Source organism: Mobula hypostoma, chromosome 17, assembly GCF_963921235.1.
Source record: "Mobula hypostoma chromosome 17, sMobHyp1.1, whole genome shotgun sequence".
NCBI lineage: Eukaryota > Metazoa > Chordata > Chondrichthyes > Myliobatiformes > Myliobatidae > Mobula > Mobula hypostoma.
The window spans coordinates 62,104,817-62,118,367 of NC_086113.1; the positions used below are offsets into that span (position 1 = coordinate 62,104,817).

General features: G+C 40.8%; 1 protein-coding gene across 2 annotated transcripts in view; it reads right to left on the reverse strand.

Annotated features, from left to right (window-relative positions):
* Positions 1-13,551, reverse strand: part of topbp1 (DNA topoisomerase II binding protein 1) — a 127,020-nt gene that overhangs the window by 85,306 nt on the left and 28,163 nt on the right. For both annotated transcript variants that reach the window (XM_063069992.1, XM_063069993.1), the window contains exons 6-8: positions 7,337-7,530; positions 676-858; positions 184-353 (exon numbers count right to left, since the gene is read on the reverse strand). In XM_063069992.1, the coding sequence (XP_062926062.1) occupies positions 184-353; positions 676-858; positions 7,337-7,530 (547 nt within the window). The remainder of the gene's footprint in view (positions 1-183; positions 354-675; positions 859-7,336; positions 7,531-13,551) is intronic.

The following is a 13,551-nucleotide window of genomic DNA, read 5'->3' on the forward strand; positions in this document are numbered from 1 at the left end:
ATATGTAAAGAACTACTAGCTTTACAATACTCATTTGTCAGAAAATAATATATTGTAATTAAAAGATTTTTTAAAAATGTCCTTAATATGTTTATATGTAATCAAACATACAGCAATATAGTTTATCCTTGTAGTTTCAGTCAAATAAAATTATCTATTGAAATTTTTTTTAAGCATTCTTACTTTACATCCATCTAACAAATCCTCAGGAACTTCAGAAAGATTAAGATCCAGTGCTTCAAGATAGTCATTAGGCACTTCCATCCTAGCAGTCATGGCAGAGGAGAATGCAGACTCATTGATGCAGCTCATGCTAATATTGGAAATATGGCTCACATCTGACGGAGGACGAGCTAAGAATAGGCAAAATACCAATAGTAAAGAGTCAACTAGTCAATGAAATGAGTGAAGCTTAGCTAACAGCTGAGAATAAACCAATAGGTATCTTATCTACTTGTTAATGAAAACCTAGTTAACTAAAACAACTTCCATTTTCAAAGTAGAGTAAATTTATCAAAATACAGATATGTCACCAGATACAACCCTGAGGTTCCTTTCGTGGGTAATCACAGTAAAAGATCGTTACATTGGGTTTTAAACAAAATCACTTTAGAAATACCAAATTCTAAGGCGCCACCATAAAGACAAGGAAAAACACAAGTATGTCCTACTTACGGTTCAGTGCATCTTCAATATTTGTAGGCGTTGAAGTGTTTGGAGTCAAATCTTTAGACTTTCTTTCTGATTCTACTTTATAATTACTTTCATCTTGGCAAGCACCCAGTTTAATAGAATCAAAAAACCACTGGATAGACACGCAATATACATTCCACTTTTGTGCACATTCATACTTCTGACCTGAGCAGACAGCAAAAACACATGCAATTCAATGAATCATTATTTTTCACTATATTAAGTGAACATCTATTTTTGAATAAATTCTGTCAACTATTCAAAGACAAGGAATGTTGTATTTAGTCATCTGAAGTACAGAGAACTACTGGAGAATTGCTTCTTGAACTACACAATGGTTACTATTCTGCAGTGTGCACTATGTGATGGATATTTACAGCCTCTGGAACAAATGTAAGGCATGAGTGGGGTTTGATGGGGAGGAGGAGACTTGGTTAGAAACATAGAAAATAGGTGCAGGAGTAGGCCATTCGGCCCTTTGAGCTGCACTGCCATTCAGTATTATCATGGCTGATCATCCAACTCAGAACCCTGTACCAGCCTTCCCTCCATACCCCCCGATCCCTTTAGCCACAAGGGCCATATCTAACTCCCTCTTAAATATAGCCAATGAACTGGCCTCAACTGTTTCCTGTGGCAGAGAATTCCACAGATTCACCACTCTCTGTGTGAAGAAGTTTTTCCTAATCTCGGTCCTAAAAGGCTTCCCCTTTATCCTCAAACTGTGACCCCTCGTTCTGGACTTCCCCAACATCGGGAACAATCTTACTGCACCTAGCCTGTCCAATCCCTTTAGAATTTTATACGTTTCAATCAGATCCCCTCTCAATCTTCTAAATTCCAACCAGTATAAGCCTAGTTGATCCAGTCTTTCGTCATATGAAAGTCCTGCCATCCCAGGAATCAATCTGGTGAACCTTCTTTGTACTCCCTCTATGGCAGGGGTCCCCAACCTTTTTTGCATTGCGGACCGGTTTAATATTGACAATATTCTTGCGGACCGGCCGACCAGTGGGGGCGGTGGGGGGGTAGGGTTGCCAACGGACGAGAGTAGCAGTCAAGTACGTTGTTTACCCAGAGTAAGACTACAATGACCATGAAGCCTTGCGCGGGCACCTGTGTGCGCATGCGTGTACGTGGCGATTTCCCCTCCCACCCCTTACAAATTGATTTTAGCGATTCTGTTCGGGGGGGGTGTTAATCACGACCAGAATACAGGTGATAAGTGGCTAATGTATTCAATTTTGTTTCTAAAAGGGTTTATCTAACGAATTTAATATTAAACACAGCACATATTTTCCTCGCTTGAATATAGAGATAAGTCAACTATCAGGGAAGCTTGAAATAAGTGTGGCACGAACTTCCAATAGAAGTGGTAGAGGCAGGTTCGATATTAACATTTAAAGAAAAAATGGATAGGTATATGGACAGGAAGGGAATGGAGGGTTATGGGCTGAGTGCAGGTCGACGGGACTAGGTGATAGTAGCGTTCGGCATGAACTAGAAGGGCCGAGATCACCTGTTTCCGTGCTGTAATTGTTATATGGTTATATAAGTCAATAGCATAATATTTTAAGTAACATTTAGATATTAAACACACAGCATATATTTTCCCCGTATGAACATATAAAATCACTGCAACACACCAATATCGCTGAATCAGTGGGAGCCCTGGGCTTGTTTTCCTGCAACAAGACGGTGCCATCGAGGGGCGACGGGAGACAGCGATACTCGAACGGGGTACCTCACGTCCACTCTATTCCGCAATTTAGTTTTCTGCATTCATTGCAGAGATAGCAACATTTTCAGTGCTTTCGTGGCTATCTCAGGATATTCAGCCTTGACTTTCATCCAGAATGCTGGCAGAGATGTAATGGCAAACATAATTTTCAGCCCGCCGTCATTTGCAAGCTCGAGGAGTTGATCTCCTTCACGCGCTGACATGGATGACGTGTGCGTAATGACCGCATATGCGTTCAAGCTCAACAGTGGGGATGCCAGGGAATGAGAAAAGGTGCAGCTGCCTCCTATCGCCAAAACATATCGTTTCCTCGCGGCCCGGTAGCGAATGCTTTGCGGCCTGGCACCGGTCCGCGGCCCGGTGGTTGGGGACCGCTGCTCTATGGCAAGGATGTCTTTCCTCAGATTAGGGGACCAAAACTGCACACAATACTCCAGGTGTGGTCTCACCAAGGCCTTGTACAACTGCAGTAGTACCTCCCTGCTCCTGTACTCGAATCCTCTTGCTATAAATGCCAAAAGGTTCTCTTTACAGTGAAAGTAAATTTAGAGAAAGATTTGTCAAAATATAAAGTTATAGAGAGAATTATTGAGAAAGAATAAGTTCAAAATAAATACTATTCAATAACTTGTATTTGATGAAAGCAGGTATTTCTACATTACTAAGGAACTATACAAGCAGAGAAGAACACTACAAAATTAAGGAAAATGTTGTAGAAGCATATGGAAAACTGAAAAGGACCTCCCAATCCGCAAACTGGAGTGCAGACCAATTTTGGTATTATTAGTATATAAAACAATTAATCGCCAATCAGATTTATAAGTATTGTTTATTTGCACTTCACCTAGTTTTTAAAGCATTTTGAAAATTTTACTTATTTGCACTATTAAAGAGCCAAAAGTGAATTCTTGAAATTGCAATCAAGTTCAAAGAAATCTAAGTAATACAGTAGATATGAGAGTTGATATATCCAAATCAGATCAGTAATCAATCAAGCCATGAAGATGACAGAGGCTGCTATGCTTAAGTTTTACATCCTTTCAGACTATCTCTTCAAATTCTGATGATGGAGACGAGGAAGAAATGCAAGCCCTGGAATCTGTTCAAAGAAAGACCCTGATTTCTACTGTCAGAGAACCTTATTTGTGAGAAAAGAGTGGAGGAACTTTGAATTTCAGCCGGTGAAGAGGGATTTGAAATGTCACTGAAAAATACAAGATAACTCAAGATTTTAACTAAAGAGAGGTAGATCTTGGAGACCAAATTTCAATTGGTCAAGCACAATTGACAGTAGTCAACTTAACATATTGAATGTTAGATTGAGGACTATAAAACCTTTAGATTGTTGTCAATTTGAAACACTTAACACTCTCCATGGAGAGTGTTATAATGTATAATAATATAATATAATTGATATAATATGATCAATTTTTTGACATGAACTTCAAGATAGGGTACCAGAGACAAGAACAATAATGATTTAAAAACTGGATTCCAATATTGTCTATTATTGCGTGGCGGTATTTTCTCATTATTAGGCACTAACCACGTGTAGATAAATACGAATCCATGTGTGGATTGCTGCATTTATTTAGAAAATAAAAGATAGTAACCTCTACAGCCAAATAAAGTAAGCAATTAGGCAGTGCAAGGAAACAGGTCAGAAAAAGCTTGATTAGCTAAGACAGCAGTCGCCAACCTTCTTAAGCCCAAGATCCCCTACCTCAGCCTTAGTGAAAGGCAAGGTCAACCTACTAAATCGTTTACAGAAAAAACAGCTCAGATTGTACTTCCAACGTGAGGCCTTTTATTTGGGCTAATTGTATTTGAATTACATAAAATGCTTTTGTCAAAATTTCAAATTAATTCAACCAAGAAAACACTGTAACCAGCATATCAAACAGGCCATAGCTGTCTTTCTTTAAGAATATTACAATACTTCATACCTTTTGTAGTAACATCTACTTTGAAAAAGGACCACTCAACAACTTCATGTCCAAAGGAACAACTTTATCTGGGACGGCAAAATCAATGCTTCGGACGGGTTTATACACACATGCACAAAAAAGACTGGAAGTAAAACCCCGCAACCCTGGAAACAAACAGTTTTCCATAGCGGGAGTATTGCTATATTACCATCATCCTAATTAGTATTAACTTATCTTTATAATGCTCACATTACAACACTTCTCCCCCTTTAAATTCCAACATTCCCCAAATGTAAAAGAACTGGGAAACAAAAAACAGTGGCGTCATTAGCTTGCGTACCCCTGAAACTTATACTAGTGTCTCAGTAACAGTTTACCAATACAAAACACCTGAAAAACATGGCAGATTCAACATTCAGTCCAATGTTCAGTCCCTCAGGAGGTTTGCGGGGGCACTGTGCTACAACAGTTTCTTGACTTGCTGCCTGAGATAAAGAAACAACGATCACGAGGAACTGTCAGATGATGCGTGGCTACTGGATTTAGGGCTTCTGACAGACCTAACGGCTAAATTAAACGCACTTAACAACGAGCTCATTGGAAAAGACTGACACCTGCCCCACATGATGAGCACAGTAAATGCATTTAAGGCCAAGCTCAGTGTTTGGATTTCAAATTCAAAGAATGGGAGGCTGACACACCTTCCCAACTTGGAGAAACTGTTATATGCAATCAAGGAAAAAAAATGCTTTTTGCCCTGAGCAGTACTGTGTTTACCTAGACAAACTGGCAATAGAGTTCGATCGGCGTTTTGTAGAGTTAAACGTCATGAAAGATACTGCTGCATTTATTTCAAACCCATTTCGGCCGATCGATATAGAACAGATAGCAGCCAAATTCCAGCAAGTATTTGGTGTGTCAAGTGATATTGAAATGGAAATAATAGATTTGCAAAATGACATCGAGCTTAAAGCAAGATCAAAGGACGGTGACTTTTGGGGGCTTGTCAGCAGGGAGAAGTTTCCTCCTCTCACCACATGTGCACTAAAAGTCAGTGCCTACTTCGGGTCAACTTATCTGTGTGAACTTGCATTTTCACAGATGAAAATTATTAAATCTAAGTACAGGAGCTGTCTTACTGACAGACACCTCACAGACTGTCTCAGCTGGTTGTCTGTAGCTATGAGCCAAATTTCAGGGAACTTACAGAAAGTCATCACACTGAGTGCAACAGTCAATTTTTGTTCATTTATTTTTCATTTTGAAATAAAATTAAACAATGAAACTTAGGATTAAAGATGTTGTAATGTGAGCATTATAAAGTTAATACCAATGAGGATAATGGTAATATAGCAATACTCCCGCTACGGAAAGCTGTTTGTAAACAGAAGTTGTTTCCGGGGTTGTGCGGTTTTACTTCCGGTCTTTTCTGTGCATGTGTGTATAAGCCCCTCCGCCGCATTGGTTTTGCCGTCCCAGATAAAGTTGATCCTTTGGACATGAAGTTGTTGAGTGGTCCTTTTTCAAAGTAGAAGTTACTACATATGACTCACATATGCGCTCTACGGGTAAAATTTGCTTTTGTATCAAAAGGTTTATCAGGCATAATGTATTTGTGTATTTATTTTTCATTTTTTTATTTTTGGGATCTACTGTGAAAGTCTCAAAGATTGACTGGTTGATTGCGATCGATTGGTTGGCGACCACTAAGCTAAGAGGTGGTTGTGAGAATCTCGGGAACATATTGACAGAAACTGCAATATAGCAAACAAAAATAATTGGTGTATAATCAATAGAATTTGCAAAGACTTTAAGGGTTCATGGCTTGTGAGGCCAGTTCCCACTTTCACATTCCCACGTACACGGGTATATAACTCACTTGTGTTGACCAACTGTCTTAACTATGTTAGCAGCTTTGAAAGGCTGAATGTAGATTCTCTGCAGAAACTATTGGTGGACCATGGACACTGACTAGAAACAGGCTTTGGTGTATCACAGCAAAATTGATAAATCTTGGGGCTGATACAACTAACTATCAGACATCTAAACAAAAGGTTAAGTCTCCAGACTAAGAGAAGCTCATCCTACTCTTGACTTCAAACAACTGGATAGGCAAATTAATTGTTTCCTGCTCCTATAAACAACAATCAGAGCTAGCAGCATACTGCAGTCCAAGAATAAAGAGAGGACTTAGATGAAGATCAGACCATGTTTTATGAGTAATTAATGCATAAAACCAGGTAATTGCAAAGGGTTCATAAACGTTTTCTTGCAACTGTATGTGCACAAGGCACTGAGGCCATTGCATACATAGCTACAGAAATTTCTATTGAACAATTATGTAAATATGATTAACTGAAGATGGCTTTCTTTATTTTGTCATCTATTGACTCACATGTGCCATTTACCAATTCAGCTATGGTTACAGCTTATTTACAAATAGTGCTCTTTTTACACTCAAAGCAACATGGGAGTGATAAATAGCACACTATTAACCATACAATTTTTTTCCCTAAAACTAGATAACACCCGTATCTTGGGCATAATTAAGATAAAAACAATGGTAGTTTTATTTAGAAAGAAGAAGTGGAGCCAAAACAGAAATAATAACTGCAATATTAAAATTTCAAAGTTCCAAGTACATTATCCAAGTAGCCATACATTATACAACCTTGAGATTCAGCTCCTTACAGGAAGCCACAAGACAAAGAAACCCAAAAGAATCCATTTAAATAAAAGACCAAACACCCAATGCACAGAGGGGAAATAAAAACAAATTGTGCAAACAATAAAATAAGAAAATAGCATTCAGAACAAAATAAGTCCATAGACAAAAAGCCCAGAGGAGCCAAAGCGGGCCAGAGCCTCAGTTCAGTGTAGATCCCAGTAAATGACGCAAAACACTACTGCATTGTAGAGATTTCACAACGGCAAATCTGCAAAGTATAATAACTGTCAGATATGGAGTGTTTACCTTTAGCTTCTTGTACAATGAGATGTGTGCATTCATTCATCTTCAGCTGTCCAGTGTACCGACCCCCGTTATCCAGGGTAAGTCGTTGCACTTCCTGTCGGTCCAAGCTGCTGAGTCCTGTCACACAGATGGTGCAACCAAGGAATGGAGGGCAGAGGTGTTCCTCCATATTCACATCCGCAAGGCTAATCATTCTGTTTGAAAGAAACCAAGAGTCAAACCTCTGCAAGTAATGACAGAGTAACAGTTTCATTGTGAGCTTGTCTCTACATACCAACAAATGAAATGCAATTTTGAATACACTAAAATGATTTTAGTTAATGACCACATTCTCAGGGGAGATTCCGAAGTTTTTTGCATCTAATGAATTCTTAAGCATAGTTACTGCTAATAGGTACGCGCAGCTACTTCGTATCCATCGTATCAATTCACTAGAGTTCTTTTAAATCATTTTAAAAGTAACTGCAAAGTTTCAGAGTACAACCCATATTTAACATCACTTCGTTGCCTACCAATTAATATATTTGAAATCACAATTTTTTATAGCACTGTACAAAGACCCACTCTCTGAGTCCTCCAAAATCTGATTCTGTTTAATTATAACCAGTCTCCTCTTGCTTCCACGAAGACATTTTAAGTTCTAATTTTCCTAAAGAAAAGTTTCTACTAACTTCTGTGTTCTTTTCAATGAACAGTAATCTTGAATGGCCTGATCTCATCCGCACAGTCTGTCATGAAACTGATCGGTACTCAAGGGTTTCTGTGCATACTAATTTAACCCAGATATCATGAAGTTGACATTAGTGATCTGTCTCCCTCCATTGTTTTAGCCTTTTCCACTCTCAAGAGAAATCAACTGAAGTACCAAAAGCACGAGATAGTTATTGACTCATCTCATCATAATATAGCCTGAAAACGTAATGCCTGAAAGACTATTTTTTTTTGGAAAAAAAGTACATTAAGCAAATAGCATCAGCCGGCACTTTAATCTGTCCCTGGCCCAAGTAGTTGTCCCCACAAGCTTCAAGATCGCCACCATCGTGCCAGTGCCGAAGCATTCCACTGCCATGGGCCTGAATGATTTCCGTCCAGTTGCACTCATCCCCATCACTGCAAAGTGCTTTGAGAGACTGATTCTATCACATCTGAAATCCTGTCTGCCCTCTAACCTGGACTCCCATCAATTTGCCTATCACACCAACAGGTCAACAGAGGACGCCATCTCCACGGCACTTCACTCTGCCCTGACCCACCTGGACACCCCCAACTCTTATGTCAGAATGTTGTTCATTGACTTTAGTTCGGCATTCGATACTGTGATCTCCTCCAAGCTGATCGCCAAACTTCGTCAGCTTGGTATCAGCTCATCCCTCTGCAATTGGACCTTGGACTTTCAGACTAACAGACCACAATCAGTTAAGTTAGACAACCTCTCCCCTTTCACTCTCACCCTGAACACCAGCGTGCCTCAAGGCTGTGTGCTGAGCCCTCTTCTGTACTCCCTTTTCACCTAGACTGCGTTCCTGTACATGGTTCTAACTCCATAATCAAGTTCGCAGACAACACCACGGTGGTTGGCCTGATCAGAGGGGATGATGAGACGGCCTACAGGGACGAGGTCCAGCATCTGGCCGCATGGTGTGCCGACAACAACTTGGCCCTTAACACCCAGAAGACCAAAGAAATCATTGTGGACTTCAGGCATGCTAGGAGCCACACTCACGTCCCCATCTACATCAACTGAGCTGTAGTGGCGCGTGTATCAAGCTTCAAATTCCTTGGTGTCCACATTTTCGAGGATCTCACCTGGTCCCTGAACTCCTCCATCCTGATCAAAAAGGTTCAACAGCGCCTTTATTTCCTGTGGAGCATCAAGAAAACTCATTTCCATCCCGAGATACTGACGGATCTTTACCGCTGTACCACTGAGAGCATACTCACCAACTGCATCTCAGTGTGGTATGGCAATTGCTCCGTATCGGACCGCAAAGCACTCCAGCATGTGGTGAAAACTGCCCAGCGGATTATCGGCACCCAATTGCCCACCACTAAGAACATCGACCATAAATGCTGCCTGGGCAGGGCGAAAAGCATTATCAAGGATGCATCTCACCCTAACCATGGACTTTTTACTCTCCTCCCATCTAGTAGGCGCTACAGGAGCCTCCGCTCCCGCACCAGCAGGCACAGGAAGGGCTTCTTCCCTGAGGCTGTGACTCTGCTGAACCTCACATCACAGCACTAAGTAGTATTGCACCCATATTGTACTGTCTCAGTACTTTTATATTTGTGTGCTGCAGCACTTACTTTTTATTCGCAGTTATTTTGTAAATAACACTATTCTTTGCATTTCTGGTCAGATGCTAACTGCATTTCATTGGCTTTGAGTCTGTACTCAGCACAATGGCAATAAAATTGAATCTAATCTAATCTAAATGAAACACTAAATTCATGTCTAAGAATTGCAATTCTCAAAAATAACAGACTGCAATTTTAGTTATAATATTTCACTTTCACTGAGGAGTGACTCAGATCTGCTCCAATTTGCCTACTGTCAAAACAGGTCAACAGCAGATGCCATTTCATTGGCTATCCACTCAACCCTGGAACATCTAGACGGTGAAGATGCATACATCAGGATGTTCTTCATTGACTACAGCTCTGCATTCAATACCACCATCCTCTCAAACACGATAAGCTCCAAGACCTAGACCTCCATACCTCCTTGTACAACTGGATCTTCGATTTCCTCATTGTAGATCCAGTCAGTTTGGAATGGCAACAACATCTCCCCCACAATCTCCATCAGCACACGTGCACCACAAGTCTGTGCACTTAGACCCCTGCTCTGCTCGCTTTGTACTTGTGACTGTGGCACTATGTACAGCTCCAATGCCATATTTAAGTTTGCTGACAATACCACTGTTGTTGGCTGAATCAAAGGTGGAAACGAAACAGCATATAGAAAGGAAACTGAAAATCTGGTTGCATAGTATCACAACAAGAAGCTCTCACTGAACATCAGCAAAACCAATGATCTGATTATTTACAACAGGACGAAGAAACTGAGGTTCATGAGCCAACCTCATTAGGAGATTGGAGGTGGAGAGGGTCAGTAACTAGGTACCTTGACGTTATAATTTCAGGGGATCTTTCTTGGGACCAGCATTTAAGTGCCATTACAAAGAAAGCACAGCAGCACCTCTACTTTCTAGGTTTGCACAGATTTGGCATGTCATCTAAAACTCTGATCAACTTCTATAAATGCACAATCCAGAGCATCCTGACTGTTTCTATCATAGCCTGGTATGGAAACACCAATGCCCAATAACAGAAAAGCCTAAAAAAGTAGTGGATATAGCCCAGTTCATCAAAGGAAATGCCCTCTCCACCATTGAGCACATTTACAAGGAGAGCTGATACAGAAGCAGTATCCATCAATGACCTCCAGCACCCAGGCCATGCTTTCTTCTCACTGCTGCCATTGAGGTGGCGGTACAAGAGCCTTGGGTCCCACACCACCAGGTTCAGAAACAGTTATTACCCTTCAACCATCAGGCTCCTCAACCAGTGTGGGTAACTTCACTCACTTCAACAGAGCTGATTCCACAAGACTCATTTTCAAGGACTCTACAACTCAGTATTATTTATTTTTAATTATTTGTGGGATTTTTTTTCCCTGTATTTTCAGTTTTTTCACTCTTTTGCACGTTGTTTGTTCCTCAGTCTTTGGTCGTATATAGTTTTTAATCAAGTCAAGTCACTTTTTATTGTCATTTTGACTATCACTGCTGGTACAGTACACAGTAAAAACGAGACAACGTTTTTCAGGAGCATGGTGCTACATGAACAATACAAAAACTACACTGAACTACGTAAAACAACACAAAACTACACTAGACTACAGACCTACCCAGGACAGCATAAAGTGCACAAAACAGTGCAGCCATTACAATAAATAATAAAAAGACAATATGCACAGTAGAGGGCAGTAAGTTGGTGTCAGTCCAGGCTCTGGGTATTGAGGAGTCTGATGGCTTGGGGAAAGAAACTGTTACGTAGTCTGGTCGTGACAGCCCGAATACTTTGGTGCCTTTTTCCAGATGGCAGGAGGGAGAAGAGTTTATATGAGGGGTGCGTGGGGTCCTTCGTAACGCTGTTTGCTTTACAGATGCGGCGTGTGGTATAAATGTCTGTAATGGCGGGAAGAGAGACCCCAATGATCTTCTCAGCTGACCACACTACCCGCTGCAGGGTCTTGTGATCCAAGATGGTGCAATTTCCGAACTAGGCAGTGATGCAGCTGCTCAGGATGCTCTCAATACAACCTCTGTAGAATGAGGTGAGGATGGGGGGTGGGAAATGGACTTTTCTCAGCCTTCGCAGAAAGTAGAGACGCTGCTGGGCTTTCTAGCAGTTGAGATTCTATGCCAGATGAACACCAAGAAATTTGGTGCTCTTAACGATCTCTACGGAGGAGTTGATGTTCAGTGGAGAGTGGTCGTTCCGTGTCCTCCTGAAGCCAACAAGCATCTCTTTTGTTTTGTTCACATTCAGAGACAGGTTGTTAGCTCTGCACCAGTCCGTTAGCCGCTGCACCTCGTCTCTGTATGCTGACTCATCATTTTTGCTGATGAGACCCACCACAGTTGTGTCACTCATTGATTCTATCACATTTCTTTGTTCTGCTGTGAATGCCCACAAGAAAATGAATCTCAGGGTAGACTACTTGGACCTCAAAACTATTGATGCCAGTGATGTCACCTGACAGTAGATCAAATCCAAAAAGAAGAATGTCACCATCTATTTCAGCCCAGTGAAATGACCCATCTGCAGTGGGAACAGCTTCCCTCAATGTAACCCATCTAAACCAGTCACCATCTTTGACACCTGCATCAAATAGCCCTTCAACATCTCTGCTCCAGAGAGAACTACTCAGTTTGCTCCAGTTTAACCTGGTAAATGAAATTCCTTGTCTCTAGAAACATTCTAACAAATCTTTCCCACTCCTTTTAAGATTTTCACATTGTTTGTGGTTTACTAAACTTTCCTAGATTCCAGAATATCCAAGTATATTAGAAAACAGAAAATATAAACAGAGAAAAAGAAAGGGGAGTACTAGCTAGTTAGCTTGACATTAGTTATCAGGAAAATGTTACAGTCCAATTAAGGAAACAGTTATCAGGCATGTAAAGCACAATATGATTATGTAGAATCCACATGATTTCATAACAGGAAAATGGTGTTAACAACTGCCTAAAAATGTTTTGATGTGTCCAGGAAGATAGGCAGAGGAAATCCAAAGGAAGCAATATATTTGTATTTTCAAAAGGTATTTGAAGAGGTGTTAAGTAAGAAGTCTTTACTACAGATTTGGGATGGGGGTAATAGCATGAACAGAGGACAGGCACCACAGGGGGAAAAAATGGCTAGGAATGAACACGGCATTTCCACATCAGCAGCTGTAACTAGTAAGGTTGTGCAAGAACCACTGCTTGGGTTTCAATTATATCCAAATGGGTAAAGATCTAACCAGTCATGTAACAAAGTTTGGTACCATACAAAAGAAAATGAGAAATTAAGCTCCAAGAAGGAATCAAAGAGACTGTAAAAGAGGATGAACAGATTTAGCAAATTAGGCAAGTGTGTGACAAAATAATAGAAATACATTTTTCCCCAAAACTGTGTCCAGCAAGATTTGACTGTGCTTGTACATGAATCAGATGCATGCGAAACATAATTGGGAAGCTAAACAGCACAATGGTCTTCATTGCAAAGTGGCAGGGAATATTAAGGAAATTTTTCAGCAGTTATCAAGGATCTTGTTGAGACCAGATCTGGAGAAATAAGACCATAAGACAAAGGAGCAGAAGTCGGCCATTCGGCCCATCGAGTCTGCTCCGCCATTTTATCATGAGCTGATCCATTCTCCCATTTAGTCCCACTCTCCCCCCCTCTCACCATAACGTTTGATGCCCTGACTACTCAGATACCTATCAATCTCTGCCTTAAATACACCCAATGACTTGGTCTCCACTGCTGCCCGTGGCAACAAGTTCCATAGATTCACCACCCTCTGACTAAAAAAATTTCTTCGCATTTCCGTTCTGAATGGGCGCCCTCCAATCCTTAAGTCATGCCCTCTCGTACTAGACTCCCCCATCATGGGAAACAACTTTGCCACATCCACTCTGTCCATGCCTTTCAACATTCGA